Source organism: Xenopus tropicalis, chromosome 3, assembly GCF_000004195.4.
Source record: "Xenopus tropicalis strain Nigerian chromosome 3, UCB_Xtro_10.0, whole genome shotgun sequence".
Lineage (NCBI taxonomy): Eukaryota > Metazoa > Chordata > Amphibia > Anura > Pipidae > Xenopus > Xenopus tropicalis.
In genome coordinates, this window is record NC_030679.2 from 70,578,763 (window position 1) to 70,598,973 (window position 20,211).

A 20,211-nucleotide genomic window follows, 5' to 3' on the forward strand; every position below is an offset into this window, starting at 1 on the left:
GGATCGTATAGGCAAATGAGGCAGATGTACTAACTGTATGGCTAATTTTTAAATTAACTACCTTATGATACCATTACATTATAATTGAAACTATACTCTTACCTTAATAAGATAGGACGAATTGTCAACTTCTGCTTTCCCAACAAGCTGGCACAGAAGGTCAAAATACTGGATAGACTGAACATCTGAAATTTTAATCTGCTGTGCAAAAACTTTCAGATGATTTGCTGCCCATTGCCGTAGTACCTCTACAACTTTATCGTTGTGTGGATGAAAGCTGTAACATTTACTGGTTGATCTTGGAGATACTGATGAACCAACAATGCCATCAAATACCAAGGAGGAAAAGCCACTACTATTAATTCCTTGAAGTTCACCATTGAACTGCTGCACCTAAAAGTAATAAAATATAATTATATATATATATATATATATATATATCCATAGACGCCCCCCACACACAAACAGAATAAAATACAATTAAACTTATAGGTATAGATATCCAAATATCCTTACATCTGTAAATATTTAGTCACATTGAGCAAGTATGTATCATGACTGCTAATCACACTGCAAACTAACTTACTTTCATTTTATTTGGTGAATTTATTGCATTTTCTTTTCCACATTGCTGCCGTGTAGTTCAGGGTGCCTGTAAAACATTCACTGCACAGTGCTACTAATGGCGCTGGAATACTGATCACTAATCTTAACATGGAATGATCTCTTTTCATGGTGTTATTGGCTTTGTTGGAATTTGTGTTATTGCATTGTGCATTTTACTTGATTACAAGTTTTTTCCCATAAAAAACTGTATGCACATTATTTTCATTTTATGTTAATTAAATTAAACTGGCACCATATTGTTCATAAATGAACAATACAACAGGTATTGTCATTTGTGATTGGGGAAAAAAAACACCTTATAGATAACAACCACTAAATTAATTATATAAACCAGGGGTGCCTAATATTTTAAATCCACAAATGTATCTATTATCTGCTTATTGCTGGTCCAGTGCTCCAGTTCAAAAAGAATTGCATCTGCCCAGAAATCTTACCTAGCACCACACTGCTATCTTTTTAATATTTTCCCAAGGCTACCTTGTAGCTGTCTACTATTCTAGAAATACTGTATGCAGGTCTGGGGGAATACCTAACATATTGACATCTTCAACTCTTTCCTTGTCCTCTAAACTGAACTGGACCATTTTGCCTCTACCCTTATTGGTAACTGCTGTATAAATCCTCCCCAAACAATTATTTCAATAGCACTACTGGAAATGCAGTGTGACTGCACCAAGCTTTTTTTATGTTGCCAATTCGTCTAGGGCCAAACTTCAAAAGGCTAAGTACTAACTAAGCTTTAAACAAAATTTACTGCATTAAATATCTGACACTTAGCAAAACCATTCTCTCAGACATACTGTAGTAGTTCATGTAAAGCTTACTGCGTACCTTTACTCTATGAAATCGTACTATATCGCCAACTTTGTAAATTTTTGGCAGAGTTTCTTGATTTCCACTAAAAAGCATACACTTCAGCTTGGCCTCAGATTGATCCACAATTGTGACAACTAAGCAATAATCTGTAATAGGTAAAACAACAGGTAACCAGAATTCTATACATCATTAACAAAGCTGATCAGATGATGCACATTGTATGTCTTTGTACTTACTGCCTGCTGAGGATCTATATCCTGAGGTGGAACCCTGGTAATACTGAATATATCCAACACATACAAACCTCTTCTACAGACACACATTTTTCTTTACTCTGCTTATATAAAGAGCCATACAGACTGTACTGCAATACTGTTGAATTATGAAGTGATAAAAGAAGTTTATTAGCATGTAATAAAAATGTATATTTTTATTCCCTAAACAGAAATGGGGGCTTAAGGACAGGCAACATTGTTTAATAATTAAGTGACCAGCTCCAATAAAAAGCTAGCTGCACAGTATAGACTATCTGCAGTGTTTGAATGCAGGAAATTTGCATTTTGCTCCCGCAGGTGAAATTGCCTGCAATCAAAGTGGACATCCCAAGAAGGTCATAGACCAGTTGTGCAGATACGAAGCTCACCATTTACACAGATACAAGCTTTTGTTTTCATTTACAACTGCCTCTCATGCAGAGAGTCATCATAGATGAATAACAGGAGCTTATTAAAACAACAGATCCTAGCCAATTGGAGCCATTATTGGTCTACATTTTTTCTTTGTATTTGCCATTTCAGCAAGCACCTGAAAATTCTGTTTGGTTGTCAGGAGGTCACTAATCCCATATAGTTGCTAGCTCCTAGCAATCAGACATGCAGAAAAAATTCCAGTGAAGCAGTCTCCACAAAGCAAATGTGCTAAAGGTACATTTACTTTTCTTGCATTATTGCAGAGAATCCAAAGTGAGTACCTTCCTACAAAAACCTTTTTTTACACTGGTACAAGTATAGGACCTATTATTCAGAATCCTCAGGACCTGGGGCTTTCTGCATAACGGAACCTTTCATAATTTGGATCTCCATACCTTAAGTCTATTAAAAAATTCTAATTTTTGGAGTTAATAAGTAATTGTTAAAATTCTGATTAATATTCTAGCAGAGCTCTCATTATTTCTTAGCTTCAAGGGAGAGCATGATAATTTGGAAAATTCTTTAATGCTACTTAATTACTCTTCATTTTATGTAAAATGGTTGAATGAAAGAACTAACTAAGCAAAACTTCAGATCAAAATCTTTGGTGACCATAGTATAAACCATATGCATTAGCATTTGTTATATTAACATACAGTATACAGTGGCTATTTTACTAGATGAACACACTTTTTTTATGTTCACCTATCTTTAATCCTTATTACTGATCAGAAACCACAGGTTATGTTAGGGTGGCTCACATGCTAACTAGTTACGCGACCCCGGCAATTTGAAGTGGTGGAGACTCGATACATTACTGAGAAGTGGCTATAAATGTTGCCACTGTGATAAGGGACTTTCCCTATCACTTCTTAGTTGTAATTTGAAGTGGTGGTAACTAGATACAATTTATTTTGCTTTACTGACTCGCAACATTGTTTTGTGCAGCCTCAGCAGATCCACAGTGTGTAATTGATGTTCCCTGGGAAATATTTGGATCGTTTTTATACCCCCTGCTATTTTTAAGTGGGTTTTCTTTTGATTTGATCACTAATGTGAGTTTTTATTTTGTACTATTAAAGGTTATATTTTAACTTGTAATCGCCTAATACTCTTGATAACCATTTAACCTATTAATGTAATTAGATAATGGTGCATGTATTGAAGTCTATTGGGGAACACCCGCTTGGGAGTTTCTTATGTGTCTTTTTCTGTATATGTAAATACTTCATTTGCAGGTTATCTGGAGACTCTTTCTCCCCTTCTATCTTATTTATACATTATCATTAACATTTGGTGGAGCTTTAGACCTAATTGTGGAAGGTGCAGCTATTTCCTTTTTTGTTCTGTGGCTCACATGGCAGAATTTGCTTTCAGGTATTACCCTACAACTTTCTCAGGTTGTAACCAGTAAGATTATGTAGAAACTTTCCTTCAAACCTAAAGATGAGAAAGGGGGAGTTAATATCCAGGGGTAATATGAAAATTTAGTTTTGCACTAAAAGTCACTTTACCACAGGTTTTTGCACTAAAGTTATAACAATATTAAATTAATATTAATTAATAAGAATGTTTGCATCCTTAAATCCTCTGTAGAGGCATATCTCTCTCCAGTTAAAGGCGATTTTGCAAGTTGTCCCACTTAGAAATCATGGAGGGGTCTGAAATTCACATTGTAGGTGCATTCTTTTGTTTAACTTGTTCATAAATGACTTAGGGGAGGGTATTATGAGTAATGTATCAGTGTTTGCAGATGACACAAAACTCTGCAGACCAGTCAATTCTATCCCTGCAGCAGGAGCTTGACCAACTGGCAATCTGGGCAGCTAAGTGGCAGATGAGATTTAATGTGGATAAATGTAAGGTCATGCACCTGGGATGTAAAAATATGCTAGCCCCGTATACCCTTAATCGGACTGCCCTAGGCAAATCCATAATGGAGAAGGACCTTGGAGTCCTTGTAGATAATAAACTTGGCTGTAGCAAGCAATGCCAGGCAGCAGCTGCAAGGGCAAACAAGGTTTTGAGCTGTATTAAAAGGGGTATAGATTCACGGGAGGAGGGGGTTATTCTTCCCCTTTACAGAGCGCTGGTAAGGCCCCATCTAGAATATGCTGTTCAGTTTTGGTCTCCAGTGCTCAAACGGGACATTATTGAGTTAGAGAGGGTCCAGAGAAGGGCAACAAAGCTGGTAAAGGGTATGGAAAGTCTCAGTTATGAAGAAAGACTGGCCAAGTTGGGTCTGTTTACACTGGAGAAGAGGCGCTTAAGAGGTGACATGATAACTATGTATAAATATGTAAGGGGATCATATAATAACCTTTCTAATGTTTTATTTACCAGTAGGTCCTTCCAACGGACACGAGGGCACCCACTCCGTTTAGAAGAAGGGAGGTTCCATTTAAATATTCGGAAAGGATTTTTTACTGTGAGAGCTGTGAAGTTGTGGAATTCCCTCCCCGAATCAGTCGTACTGGCTGATACATTATATAGCTTTAAGAAGGGGCTGGATGGATTCTTAGCAAGTGAGGGAATACAGGGTTATGGGAGATAGCTCTTAGTACAAGTTGATCCAGGGACTGGTCCGATTGCCATCTTGGAGTCAGGAAGGAATTTTTTCCCCTCTGCGGCAAATTAGAGAGGCTTCAGATGGGGTTTTTTGCCTTCCTCTGGATCAACTTGTAGTTAGGCAGGTTATATATAGGCATTATGGTTGAACGTGATGGACGTATGTCTTTTTTCAACCCAACTTACTATGTTACTATGTAAGACACCTGCCCACCCCACAGTCAGTCAGATGCCAACTACTACCATGGGCAAGACCAAAAAGATGTCAAAAAACACCAGAGACAAAATTGTGGACCTCCACAAGGCTGGAAAGGGCTACGGGGCAATTGCCAAGCAGCTTGGTGAAAATAGATCAACTGTTGGAGCAATTGTTAGAAAATGGAAGAGGCTAAAGACGACTGTTAAGGTCCCCATACATTGGCTGATTCTAGCTGCCGATATCGGTCCCTTAGACTGTTTTGGCAGGTAATCGGCCCGTGTATGGGCACTACCGACGGGCCCGCCCGACTGATATCTGGCTGGAAATCGGCTAGATATCGATTGGGCAGGTTAAAAAAATCTAGTCGGATCGGGGACCGCATCGGCTCGTTGATGCAGTCCCCAAACTGACTTTGCCTATACCTGTCGTTATAATTAGCCTGGATTCTCCCGATATCGCCCACCTGTAGGTGGGGGATATCGGGAGAAGATCCACTCGCTTGCCGGACCTTTAGTCTTCCTAGGACTGGGACTCCATGCAAGATACTCACCTTGTGGGGTATGACTGATGATAAGGTGAGGAATCAGCCCAGAACTACAAGGGAGGAGCTGATCAATGACATGAAGAGAGCTGGGACCACAGTTTCAAAGGTCACTGTTGGTAGAACACTACGCCATCATGGTTTCAAATTATGCATTGCACGGAAGGTTCCCATGCTCAAGTCATCACATCTCCAGGCCCATCTGAAGTTTGCCAATGACCATCTGGATGATCCAGAGGAGGCATGGGAGAAATTCATGTGGTCAGATGAGACCAAAGTAGAACTTTTTGGTCTAAACTTCACTCGCCATGTTTGGAGGAAAAATAAGGATGAGTTGCATCCCAATAACACCATCCCTACTGTGAAGCATAGGGGTTGTAACATCATGCTTTGGGGGTGCTTTTCTGCAAAGGGGACAGGACGACTGCACTGTATTAGGGAGAGGATGAATGGGGCCATGTATTGTGAAATTTTGAGCAACAACCTCCTTCCCTCAGTCAGAGCATTGAAGATGGGTCGTGGCTGGGTCTTCCAACATGACAATGACCCAAAGCACACAGCCAGGATAACCAAGGAGTGGCTCTGTAACAGGCATACCAAGGTTCTGGAGGGGCCTAGCCAGTCTCCAGACCTAAACCCTATAGAAAATTTTTGGAGGGAGCCAAAACTCAGTTTTGCTCAGCGACAGCCCCGAAACCTGACAGATCTAGAGGAGATCTGTGTGGAGGAGTGGGCCAAAATCCCTGTTGCAGTGAGTGCAAACCTGGTCAAAAACTACAGGAAACGTTTGACCTCTGTAATTGCAAACAAAGGCTTCTGTACCAAATATTAACACTGATTTTCTCAGGTGTTCAAATACTTATGTGCAGCAGTGCAATACAAATAAATTCTTTTAAAATCATACAATGTGCTTTCCTGATTTTTTTTTTAAATGCTCACAGTGGGAATGCACCTACAATGTGAATTTCAAACCCTCCATGATTTCTAAGTGGGAGAACTTGCAAAATCGCAGGGTGTTCAAATACTTATGTTTCTTACTGTATAAGATAAATGAAAAAAAAAAACTAAATATTAATACTGTCTGTAAAAATGGCTCCTTTATTGGAGCTCCCTATAGATCTTTTATGTTCCCTTTTGGAGATTCAAATGAGGGGTGGGCGTGTTCTAACGGTCCCTGCCAGAGGCTCAGTAGGAGGGGGTAGCCAATTACAGCCCTGCAGTCAAGTAAGCAAAGAAAGGCTTCAGTTCCCTATCAGGTCGGTCTTGCTGCTGATTGGTTCCTATCCTACAGTGCAGTGTGCCGAGTGCAGCTGGCCCCCCTGTACAGCCTGGAAAAGAAAGCAGCAGAAAGATGGGCAGGACTAGTGGGGTTCTTGGGTAAATTTTTCAATAAATCAGCTTGAAATATTACTTTTTAGAGCACATTCCTTTTTTTATTTATATGAGTACAATTAATTGGCACAATATTGGTTTAATATTTGGAGTTTAAATTATCTAATGTCTCACATTGTTCTTTCTCATCTGGAGAAGGAGACGCCAGTGCCGACCATGTGGGATCTGCCTGTTATTGCAGATACAGGACAGATTCCAACCAAAAACACAAGCTTATGCACACAGGGGAGATAGGCATATCTTCTGTTGATAAAGAAAATATAACATGTGACATTAGCCATAATAGTTCTAGCAACAGCTAATATGTGTTATTTTTACCATATCAGATGATGATGAAATGCATAGGCCAAAGTGAAGATATAAATGGAGTCAGGCGGATCATGGGAAAAGTTAAATAGACAAAGGACTGCCCCCTTAGTTTGAACAGACCAATTATACATGCCCCTGGGAACCCACCCCAGAAAGCATCATACTCAGTGCCACACCCCGCACCTCCTTTCCACTCTGCATGTGTATACTGAGTAGCATCTCCAGGGAGACATTAAAACAGCACGAGCGCTAAGCTCCTCTCAAGCAGGCGCGCCGCTACAGGAGAGCTAGCTTTGCATCTCAATGGCAGCGTTCTCCCCATGCAAGAGTTCTGCTCCCAATGTATAGTCATAACTACGGGCATTAATTAATTTGATGATGAAATGCAGCTGGCAATAACTGACAAAAAAACTAAAAATTAGTTTAAATAAAAAGTAACTTAGACAGAATTTTAAAGAAAAATAAAACATCTCAAATAAGTATGCATAGGCATTTACCCCAGTTTAAAATGCAGAGCTGCCTTTACCAGCAAAAACAGTGTTACCCTTTTTTGGGCTAAATAGGTACCAGCTTTAATCACTTTTCAGGAGTCATTTTGCAGCATGCTTCCAAACAGACTTTCACTGGGTTGTTTTGGTTATTTAAAAAAAAACAAAAAAACATTGTGTACTTCAGGGCCAAATATTTTCAGCTGGACTGAGGTGCTACAACACTTAAACCTAATTGTTGCAGTGGATGCGACCTACTTAGATATTTGACTTGTTAGAGGGACTGTCCTTATTCCTTTGTTGTTGTTTATAAATGACCTTGAGGTTCGCATTGAAAAGCACTGTATTTGTGTTGATAAAAATGCACAAACCTGTAGGTTTCATGCAGGATCTTTCTACTTGGTAAAAAGATTTAAATCAATATGTGAACCGGAAAGCAAATTAGAAAATTAGATTTAACATTGGTTGGATAAAAATCACATAACTTCTAGTTATATCCTAAATTATATTGCGTTGGGGGCCTCCTAAATTCAGAAGGATTTGGGAATTATTGCAGATAGTACTTTATTAGATTAAATTGTGTTATGTTGTATAAAAAGGGACACGGACACAAGGGATGAAATCATATTATTGCCTCTTTATAGCTCCCAACAAAGACCTTTGGGCCCAATCATGAAAGCACTTTTTTTTTCAGAAAAAATTGTGTTTTCTAATTTATAGAACTTTTAGTAATGACCACGATAAGATTGTTAAAGGAGAAAGAAAGGTAAAAACTAAGTAAGCTTTATCAGAAAGGTCTATGTAAAAACAGCCATAAGCACTCACAGAAAGTCTATCAGTCTATCAAAAAAAACCCACAAGATTTCTTGTCTCCTTTTTTGTAAACTTCTGTATCAGATTTCCTCTCAGAAAAATCCTTCATTCCCGGTGCCAGAGCCTGTTCAGCACTCTCCTCTCTCCCTTCTCCTGTTCCCCCCTTCCACAAGAATTAAAAAAGCTCACTCCCCCTCCTATTAGAATGTGTGATCTGACCAAAGGCTAATGCTGCAGCCTTTGGTCAGATGCAGCCTTTGCTGCAGCCTTTGGTTAAAGATAGCAGCTGCAGGACGTTTGGCATTTGCCAAAGAACACCAAGATTGGCAAATTCGCCACTGGCGCCCTGTGCTCTTCACAGATGAAAGCAGGTTCACACTGAGCACATGACAGACATGACAGAGTCTGGAGACACCGTGGAGAACATTCTGCTGCCTGCAACATCCTCCAGCATGACCAGTTTGGCAGTGGGTCAGTAATGGTGTGGGGGTGGCATTTCTCTGGGGGGGCCGCACAGCTCTCCATGTGCTCGCCAGAGGTAGCCTGACTGCCATTAGGTACCGAGATGAGATTCTCAGACCCCTTGTAAGACCATATGCTAGTGCAGTTGGCCCTGGGTTCCTCATAATGCAAGACAATGCTAGACCTCATGTGGCTGGAGTGTGTCAGCAGTTCCTGCAAGACTAAGGCATTGATGCTATGGACTGGCCCGCCCGTTCCCCAGACCTGAATCCAATTGAGCACATCTGGGACATCATGTCTCGCTCTATCCACCAAGGCCACGTTGCACCACAGACTGTCCAGGAGTTGGTGGATGCTTTAGTCCAGGTCTGGGAGGAGATCCCTCAGGAGACCATGTGCCACCACATCAGGAGCATGCCCAGGTGTTGTAGGGAGGTCATACAGGCATGTGGAGGCCACACACTACTGAGCCTTATTTTGACTTGTTTTAAGGACATTACATCAAAGTTGGATCAGCCTGTAGTGTTTTTTTCCACTTTAATTTTGAGTGTGACTCCAAATCCAGACTTCCATGGGTTGATAAATTTGATTTACATTGATAATTTGTGTGTGATTTTGTTGTCAGCACATTCAACTATGTAAAGAACTAAGTATTTAATAAGAATATCTAGTATAAATAAATTTAAAGCAACTGGACTTGTTTGGTAATCATTGAAGACGTTTCACTACTCATCCGAGCATCATTGAAACGTCTTCAATGATTACCAAACAAGTCCAGTTGCTTTAAATTTATTTATACTAGATATACCATGACCTGGATTAATGAAAATATTCATAGACATATTTAATAAGAATATTTCATTCATTCAGATCTAGGATGTCTTATTTTTGTGTTCCCTTTATTTCTTTGAGCAGTGTATTAAGGTCATTATAAATGTCAACATGCATGTGTATTTTTATTACAGAATATTTTGCTCCTGTTTCTAAAGCACAAATTCACTACTTTTATATTTAAATACTGTGCCCACTTAATTTTTTTAATCTTTTTACTCTTTTATATTATATGCACTGACAGAGCTTGTAGGGTATGTTTCTGGTTCATTGTTCAGCTCAGTTATGAAACTGGTGCTGAATGCAAATTCCCCATTTTTAAATGTTAGTCCTTGGGGCTTCTGTGTTTGATATTTTCCCATTTTTTTCTTTCTTTATAACTGAATAAATGTTAAGTTTCAATTTACTGCAGTCCTTAACACTTCTTGACCTTTCTTTGCCAACATGAGTGTGTCATTGTTGAGATTCCTCTCTCTGTGCTAAATGCTGCATTGCTGTTGAAATACTACTAACCTAACGGTGTAAATTATTACATTTTTCTGTAATACAGGTATGGGATCTGTTATTCAGCATGCTCAGGAGCTGAAGTTTTCTGGATAAGGGGTAATTTTGATATGTATACCAACTATAAAAACATTTAAACATAAATTAAACCCAATAGGATTCTTGTGCCTCCAATAAGGATTCATTATATTTTAGTTGGGATCAAGTACAAGGTACTGTGTTATTATTACAGAGAAAAAAATGGATTATTTCATTAAATGGAGTCTATGGAAGATGGCCTTTCTGAAATTCTAAGCTTTCTGGATAACAGGTTTATGGATAAGGATCACATACGTTTAGTAGTTTTTTGTTTTTTTTTAAAGAACAATGCACAATACTTTTGAGAGTCCTACACTGTCAAGGCACTGCCCAGTCTAATTCTAATAAACATAAATTTGAAATGTATTTCGAAAAACAAACCAATGTTAACCATAACATATTGCAGTTTAGTAAAACTTCTGTTACACTAGTTGCTGCAGTAATATCAGATTTAATTTGTATTAGCAATACATACCAGTTCCTTTGCTTCTATAAGGAGGTTTGAAAAAAATCACAACACCGTACACATTATACACTTTGCCATGTTGTAGCTGATCAATGGGAGTATAAGTATAATTTTGAAAAGATACCTAAAAAAAAAAAATTAAAAATGATTGCAGCTAGCGTAATATACCTGTTTGCCCTTGTGTACTGCATCCTGACTAGCTTGAGGGCTGACTCTGAGTTTATCTACTATTCAATGCAAGGGTATTAAAATTTTAATACAGAAAAGAAAACAGACGGATTCCAAGTAGTAATGCAATAACCAAATCAAACAAAATTCAGTATTTATTTAGAAATATTAGCCAGAAAAGCATGTTTAAAGGAGAAAGAAAGGTAAAAACTAAGTAAGCTTTATCAGAAAGGGCTATGTAAATACAGCCATAAGCACTTACAGAAATGCTGCCCCTTCAACTAATGTGAATGATCAGGCTGATGTGATCATTCGGCCCAGGCCAATGATCACAGCTCAAAGTGGCTCTCTCCATACCAAGCTGGAGAGGATTGCAAGCACAGTTTGATACAGTCCTTGCCCAAAGGGATGTTCCACCCTTCCACAATCTTGTGTTTTCTCCATTTCATTTCTGGACCTTCTTTATCCGTACCACAATTATGTAGTGACTGAAGTAAAGGGAAGGACATTTTGAAATATTCCCCCACACCCAATAAAATGCAGATTCAAAGATCATTAAGTATTTAACTATATTATATCTTAATTGCTTTGGAATTGCAGTAAGTTATTTACAAATAACATTAAATAATTAAACGTTAACTACAGTATACTTGAGCGTTGCTTAGAATTACTTTTTCTTTTATTATGCAAAAAAGTCAGAGGATTGCTTAAAGGAGACATATCCTATAAAATGATGAATGTACCAATGAATTATACTCCTCTAGATATAGAAGGATTGTGCTTTAAAAAGTTGTGTTTCTGACTGATTTATTGAGAAATTCCACAAAAAACCCACTAGTCCCACCCATCTGTTCCACTTCCTGCTGGCTGAATTCTCTGGATGAGCTGGGGAGCCGGCGGCCCTCCGTACACTGCACTGTAGGATAAGAACCAATCAGCAGCTAGGCTGACCTGATAGGGAACTGAAGCCGGTCTTGGCTTGTGTGAGTGCAGGGCTGTGATTGGCTATCCCCCTCCTACTGTGCTTCTGGCAGGGACCGTTAGGACACGCCCACTCTTCATTTCACACTGGACGGAGAATTGATACGATCTATAGGGAGCTCCAATAAAGGGGCCATTTTTACAGAGAGGATTAATTTTTAGCACAAAGTGAAACCAGCACCGTATATTATTCACAATTGCCTACAAAATAAGCGTTTTTCCCCATTTATCCAATATGTCTCCTTTAAGAAAAGTTTTATGTTGCTGAATATTTACAGTTTCCTTGTTTTAGATCTTCCTTATTATTGTTGTTGTTGTATGCTTCTTTATGCACTTTGTTCTATAAAACAAATGCACTTTATACAAATAACCACTGATATAACTCTGCATTAGTCTTTAGTTTAGTTGCTGAGCTTTAAGCTTTACTTCAGATTCCTTACATTTTACAAATAACGCATTTCCCAATAAAAAAAAAAGGATATCTGGTCATATAGCTAAAATTATCTTCAGCCAGCGCACATTAAATAAAAATACACTTACTTTAGCTGCTGCATGTGCATCTGCCATGATATGAGATTTATTAAATACCTAAAAGCAAAATATGAAAGTTACATTTAAAAAGTAGTATGAATAGAATTCCAAATATGTGTTGGCATTTATCAATTATCCTAAAGGGTCTACAACACTCTTTAGCAGTACAAACCTAGTTTTAAGGTGATACAAAAACATAAAAAGTTATATAAGTTAACTGTTCATTGCATTAAATCTATACTATGTTCGACTGGTTATTAATTTTAACGTCCATATTTGGCCCCCAAAACTGTCAGCAGAATAACTATAAACTAGCATACTGACCACTTATAATGTAATATTAATAAGACTTAATCATTACCACAAGTAATTAGGGCCACCATCAGGGATAGACAAGTGGGACAGTCGTGCCGGCCCCGGCGGTTTTGGGGTCTCAAGAGAAGCCCAGCTGTGCTACACTTATTGGAATACCCCCCCTGCTGTCAGTGAGCTGCAACCTTCGGGAGCAATTTCAGTTGCTACGGTGCCTGCATGGCTCTCCCCTACATTGCCTTTATACTGCCCAATAGTGCTGATTTCCCAAACACAGCCCGCACTTCCAGATCGCTACTTAAATCTCCCGCAGAAAGCCCCTCAGCCTCCTGTCTCGCACAAAGTCTCAAGGCCACAAGTCTCATCACGCGAGACTGGCGTCACAATTCCAAGGTAGCCCAGTGACGCCGCAGAGGCCGCCTTGTGGGCGTGGCCAGTCTGCGTAACTTTTACGTAGGTTTCTCGCCAAGCCCACTGCCACCTTAGCACCCAATTTGTTTAGAAGCCATTTGTAGTTGTTGCTCGTTTTCAAAATGTGCCAGGGAACCAAAAAATAAAAAAATACCTTTTTCAATTACTCTTTGCCAGCAGTGTCATCAGAACTTTTCTCCCGTATTGACCAAAATGGAGAGGGGTTTTGTAGAAACATCATGGATTCATGGTATGTTTATTGAACGTTATGTAAGTTACAAGAATTTCAAACAGATCTGTGTTGAAGACATAAACATCTTAAAACTCTTCCTTATGTAATACCTTACTCCCAGGTAATAATAGTTTATCTAGAAGAGTCAGCAATACATAGGTTAATGCTTAGACCGAAAAGAACAAATGAACTACTTCAAAGTTTACAGAAGGAAACATGCAGTTGTTTTGTTGGCATGATATTGCCAAAGTTAGGGTTTGAGGCACTAATATATTTGGCTAATGGGAAAAAGTCTCAATGGGAATAAAATGTGCAACACATTTTGCGTTTGCGCAACAAAAAAATACCATTGGCAAACCCTTTGAATTTCTTTGCAATTTTTTTTTAGTTTGTCCAAGTGCGCTGTGAATGTAATAAAACTTTTTAATGAAAAAGTTTATTCAAAATTAGTGCCATCTTCAAGCAGGTCTCAAAAATTTGCAATACACAAATAAAAGTCCCAATCCAATGAAAATATAATGAAAAATATTACATTGAGAAATGTGATTTTTTTCTTCTTATTCAAACCACTAGTGCTGTACTGCCATAAGTGCTGTATCCCAGTGGCCGTAGTACCAGTACAGAATGTGGGACCCTAGAGGCTCAAGGTGTTTATTATAACATTATTCCCACAACAGTGACAGAAATTATGTTAAACAGCCCCAGGAAGTATCTGTTGGTGTCAGCAACTCTGAGATTAAGTTTTTTTTCTGTGAAATCCTGCACAAGTGACTGGGTAGCTGAGTTTTCAAGGGACTTTCAGCCAATTTTAAAATGAATACAGACATTTTCTTGGGCACATCTTACAGCACAAGCTGAAAAGATCATAGCGTAGGATTCATATGTACTGTATATGTTTTTATGTAAACATCACAATAGTTGGCAAAACATCTGATGTAACCTGCTCTGCATACAATGCCAATAGTCATATTGAGCACTGGACTATTACAGGTATAGGACCTGTTATCCAGAATGATCAGGGTTTCTGGATACAGGTCTTTCTGTAATTTGGATCTCCATACTTTAAGTCTACTAAAAAATCATATGAACATTAATCCAGAAGGATTATTTTGCCTCCAATAAGGATTAATTATATCTTAGTTAGGATCAAGTACAAGGTACTGTTTCATTATAACAGAAAAAAGGAAATCATTTATAGAAATGTGAATTATTTGCTTATAATGCAATCTGTGGGAGCAGTCCAATATAGTTGCAACATATAGTTGGGACATTCAATATGAACCTCTCTGATATATTTGAAATAACCTAAGAGATGTCTTAAAAATAGGGCACTTATTACATCAGAAGCATTTATTAATATGATATGTTGAAATACCTGTTCCATAATAACTCTTTTATACTATTATGGATTATTAGTAATAGTTTAAACTAATTTAGGGAGCAGTAAACTCCTCTCAAATGCAGCATTCCCAAATCTATGCATTTTTAAGGTGATAGTGTGTTCATTTATATGGGAGAAGCTGTTTACTCTCAATTCTAACCCCATGCATTGCTTATCCATTCCTTTTAGAACAACCTCAGCATATCTCTCCCTGCTACTATAGCCATTAAAAGTACAGCCAATATGGTCTAGCTATGTGGGTTTCACGAGCTAACTTTATCAGGGCATGAAACTATGCCTTGGGGCATCATAACCAGTTAGAATTTGGCATTTGAAAACTGGACCATCTTGTTGAAAGCTTGGTAAAATCAAATTTTTTTGGTTAAATTGAGAAACATTGTTGTCTATTATTTCCCAACAAAGTCATTGTGCTGTTTGCTGGTCCTCAGATGCATCTTGTACTATGTAAGTATGAAACCTGTCTACTTGTAGTGAATGTCCAGACCTAATTAAAATACATCATAATATAAATACAATTAGCAATGCATATGACATACAGGCATGGCCCAAATTGTTGGCACCCCAGAAATTTTTCCAGAAAATCAATTATTTCTTACAGAAAGTATTGCAGTAACACATGTTTTGCTATATACATGTTCATTCCCTTTGTGTGTATTGGAACAAAACAAAAAAAAGAGAGAAAAAACAGCAAATTGGACATAATGTCACGCAAAACTCCAAAAATGGGCTGGATAAAATTATTGGTACCCTTTCAAAATTGTGGATAAATAAGATTGTTTCAAACATGTTGTGATGCTCCTTTAAACTCACCTGGGGCAAGTAACAGGTGTGGGCAATATAAAAATCACACCTGAAAGCAGATAAAAAGGGGAGAAGTTCACTTAGGGCTTCATTCATAAAATCACAAGTTCGAATCCCGAATGGGAAAAATTCAGATTGGATACGATAATTTCGCAGATCGCAAATATCATGAAAATGCTTCCGAAAAAATCATATTAGTCACGATAGTCACGATAATATCGTATTGGCGATCCGAAATGTTCATACCGAACGATTGTAAACAGCGGGAAAACCTTTCCAACTTTGATCCTTCTGTGCACGATTTTGGAAGCCTACCATAGGAATCAATGGCACTCTGCAGCTCCAACCCGGCCAAAGGAAAGTCACAATAACGAAGCTTGAATGAATCCGAAACTTTCGTACTCGGCGCGACAATATGATTTTGTCGCAAAGTACGAAAAGGTCGCGCAAGGTATGAAAAAGTCACCGAAAATACGCACCGAGCGTTCGTGGATTAGTAAATGTCCCCCTTAGTGTCTGCTATCAAGAATAGGTAGACTTATTATATAGGACAGCAGTAAAGAGTAAGAATGCAGTGGGAAGTTAATAAAATGGCCTGAACAATGTTGTAACTCAAGATTTAAAAATAAAAAAATCTGTTTTCTCTTTTGAAAAACTGGAGTACAACATGAAATTTATCTTGAGGAGTATTACTAACTGGTGCATTTAAAGACCTGAATATATACATTTATGAAAGTATCCCTTTATATTCCTATATGCATATATACAATTTACATTTGACAAGTCATGAATATTAACTGTAGCTATATCAGTAGAAACACTTTGCAAAGTGTTCTGACTGTTATTTAACTAAGTCATACTTCACATAAAAATTCTTGATCAAAAGAAAATGCCAAACGTAAAGTGAAATATTTGTTATATTGTACAGGTATAGTTTATCAAAATCATTTACCTAGAGGTGAGATTTTACTGTATTACTATGCAACAAATGTGTTAATATATATTGTGCCTATATTATTTAGATACTGAAAGACTGCAGTCAGCTTCCCCCCCCAGCTCTAGTCAATATTCCCTTGATAGATGAAAACCTAAAATGTATTAGCAAAGCAAGCAGCCTGTCTTACATTAGCAAAGACAAATGAAGATCACTTTGACCTCCTCATCTTAAGAATGGAAATCAAGTAGCAATTTAGTTGTATGAACATCACATTTTTTGTCTTACACTTTGTAAATTCTATCTTTCATTATTGGTTTGAGTATGTATTTGTTTCTCTTAATGGGAAATAAAGCATATTTGTCTGCATGAACTCAGCATTTGCTATTCTGAATGCATAATATTGCTTTTCCTAATCTATAAAATTGGAAATAAACAAGCATTTTAACTTAAAGAAAAAGTGATGTACTTTTAAAATGTGCTGTTATCCAACCAGGCATGTTATAAAGATTACTCTATAAAAAAAGGTTATTTCATTTGTAAAAACTCCCAGACTTGTATAGGGCCTTGCAAAATATTAACCCTCACAGACACAACATTTTGTTATCTCACAACTCAACTCTGTAATAGATTGAACTGGGATTATACTATTTATTTTATTATTTAGTTATTTACACAACATACTTAATACTTTGAATGTACAAAATATATTTTATCAATAATCGGTTCAGATCTTGGAAGATTAATCCCCAAATACCAAAATGTGTAAGTAAATTCTGACCATGTGAAAGGCAACCAGAAATCCTCACATTTGATGTGACCCTTGCATTACTAGCTCAAAATAAAATGAAGAGGCAATATTACTAATTAATTATGTAATTTCTAACTCTCAGGGGCAATTTAGGGCTTAATACATAAAAACTCACCCATGTTCTATTCATTCCTAAGGGGATTTTTAGAAATGTATTTAAAAAATTTATTAAAGGAACAATAATACCAAAAAATTAAAATTTATCAAAGTAATTAAACTATAATATACTGCTGCCCTGCACTGGTAAAGTGGGGTGTTTGTTTCAGAAAGACAACTTTAGTTTATATAAATACCCTGCTGTGTAGCTATGGGGGCAGCCATTCAAAAGGCACATATACAGTGGCTTGCAAAAGTATCCGGCCCCCTTGAACTTTTCCACATTTTGTCACATTACAGCCACAAACATGAATCAAGTTTATTGGAATTCCACATGAAAGACCAATACAAAGTGGTGTACATGTGACAAGTGGAACGAAAATACTTTGTAGAACCACCTTTTGCTGCAATTACAGCTGCCAGTCTTTTAGGGTATGTCTCTACCAGCTTTGCACATCTAGAGACTGAAATCCTTGCCCATTCTTCTTTGCAAAACAGCTCCAGCTCAGTCAGATTAGATGGACAGCGTTTCTGAACAGCAGTTTTCAGATCTTGCCACAGATTCTCGATTGGATTTAGATCTGGTGTTTGACTGGGCCATCCTAACACATGGATATGTTTTCTTTTAAACCATTCCATTGTTGCCCTGGCTTTATGTTTAGGGTCGTTGTCCTGCTGGAAGGTGAACCTCCGCCCCAGTCTCAAGTCTTTTGCAGACTCCAAGAGGTTTTCTTCCAAGATTGCCCTGTATTTGGCTCCATCCATCTTCCCATCAACTCTGACCAGCTTCCCTGTCCCTGCTGAAGAGAAGCACCCCCAGAGCATGATGCTGCCACCACCATATTTGACAGTGGGGATGGTGTGTTCAGAGTGATGTGCAGTGTTAGTTTTCCGCCACACATAGCGTTTTGCATTTTGGCCAAAAAGTTCCATTTTGGTCTCATCTGACCAGAGCACCTTCTTCCACATGTTTGCTGTGTCCCCCACATGGCTTGTGGCAAACTGCAAACGGGACTTCTTATGGTTTTCTGTTAACAATGGCTTTCTTCTTGCCACTCTTCCATAAAGGCCAACTTTGTGCAGTGCACGACTAATAGTTGTCCTATGGACAGATTCCCCCACCTGAGCTGTAGATCTCTGCAGCTCATCCAGAGTCACCATGGGCCTCTTGGCTGCATTTCTGATCAGCGCTCTCCTTGTTCAGCCTGTGAGTTTAGGTGGACGGCCTTGTCTTGGTAGGTTTACAGTTGTGCCATACTCCTTCCATTTCTGAATGATCGCTTGAACAGTGCTCCGTGGGATGTTCAAGGCTTTGGAAATCTTTTTGTAGCCTAAGCCTGCTTTAAATTTCTCAATAACTTTATCCCTGACCTGTCTGGTGTGTTCTTTGGACTTCATGGTGTTGTTGCTCCCAATATTCTCTTAGACAACCTCTGAGGCCGTCACAGAGCAGCTGTATTTGTACTGACATTAGATTACACACAGGTGCACTCTATTTAGTCATTAGCACTCATCAGGCAATGTCTATGGGCAACTGACTGCACTCAGACCAAAGGGGGCTGCTTAATTACGCACACCCCACTTTGCAGTTATTTATTTGTAAAAATATGTCTGGAATCATGTATGATTTTCGTTCCACTTTTCACGTGTACACCACTTTGTATTGGTCTTTCACGTGGAACTCCAATACAATTGATTCATGTTTCATTCTATAAATTAGAATATTCAGGTGGCTTTTCCCTGAATGCAAACAGAACCCATATTTCCTATAAATATAAATATGTCCAAATCTGGCCCCAGAATGGGCCCCAGTGACATCATAGGTGAAGTATAAAGTAATTTAGCAATGTACAGCTTTATATTTGTTCTAAGAATCCTGTCTGAAATGCAAATGACCTTGACTGTAAATTGTGCAAATAAAACATGGGATTAAAAATTAGTATCACAAATCAAAGAATGGCTAATGACAAAGTAATTTATGTTTATAGTTGAATTGTTTAGGAGGCATTAGGCTGCCCTGAGGCAGTTCATACATTTTACCCATGTTCATTAATTTAACATAAGCACTAAATTGTGCGTTTTACTTCGAAGTGCAGCATCAAATATTTCAGTTAATATTGTATTACACAGCTCTAGCTTTTAAGTATCAGGTTGCAAATTAAACCCTAAGGATAAAAAATAAAGCCACTAACAGCTATATTAAATGCTACCTACCAGGAAAAAACATAATATTCCATCTAATCACCTTCTGTAAATAAGCTCTAAAATGTTTATATGAGGTTTTGCAAAAAAATCTGTACAAAAACTAGTTAGGTATTTTCACAGTAAGCCATAAAACTTATTTAGGAGCACATTCATCAAAGTACGTTTGAGTCCGAATAAGTCTTAGAACTGTGCGTATTCTTAGTGATTTTTTCGTTAATTTGCGCAACTTTTTCTTACTTTTCGACAATTTGAACGACAATTTGTGCAACAAAATCGTATTTGTTGCAACAAGTACATAAGTTTCGGATTCATTTGAGCTTCGCTATCGTGACTTTCCTTGGGTCAGGTTGCAGCTGCAGAGTGCCATTGAAAGTCAGAAAGGTTTTTGCGCCGTTTACAATCATTCGGATAAGAAAATTTTGTGACTATCACAAACGATCGTTTCAATATGAAAATTTCGAATTGTAACTACTACGAAGAATTTTCATGACATTTATGATCATCAGAAATGATCAGATTCGTACCTTAGTGAATCTGGCCCTAA

The 20,211-nt window shown here is 38.0% G+C and overlaps 1 protein-coding gene across 2 annotated transcripts in view; it reads right to left on the bottom strand.

Moving 5' to 3' along the window:
• The window catches only part of pot1 (protection of telomeres 1), a 44,151-nt gene extending 31,029 nt beyond the window's left edge, over nt 1-13,122 (bottom strand). Inside the window, 5 exon segments of one of the 2 annotated variants that reach the window (NM_213711.2) lie at nt 103-393; nt 1,459-1,589; nt 10,793-10,907; nt 12,473-12,520; nt 12,825-13,037. In NM_213711.2, the coding sequence (NP_998876.1) occupies nt 103-393; nt 1,459-1,589; nt 10,793-10,907; nt 12,473-12,499 (564 nt within the window). In that variant the 5' untranslated portion in view covers nt 12,500-12,520; nt 12,825-13,037. 2 annotated transcript variants of the gene reach the window in all.
• Nucleotides 13,123-20,211: the final 7,089 nt, after the last annotated feature.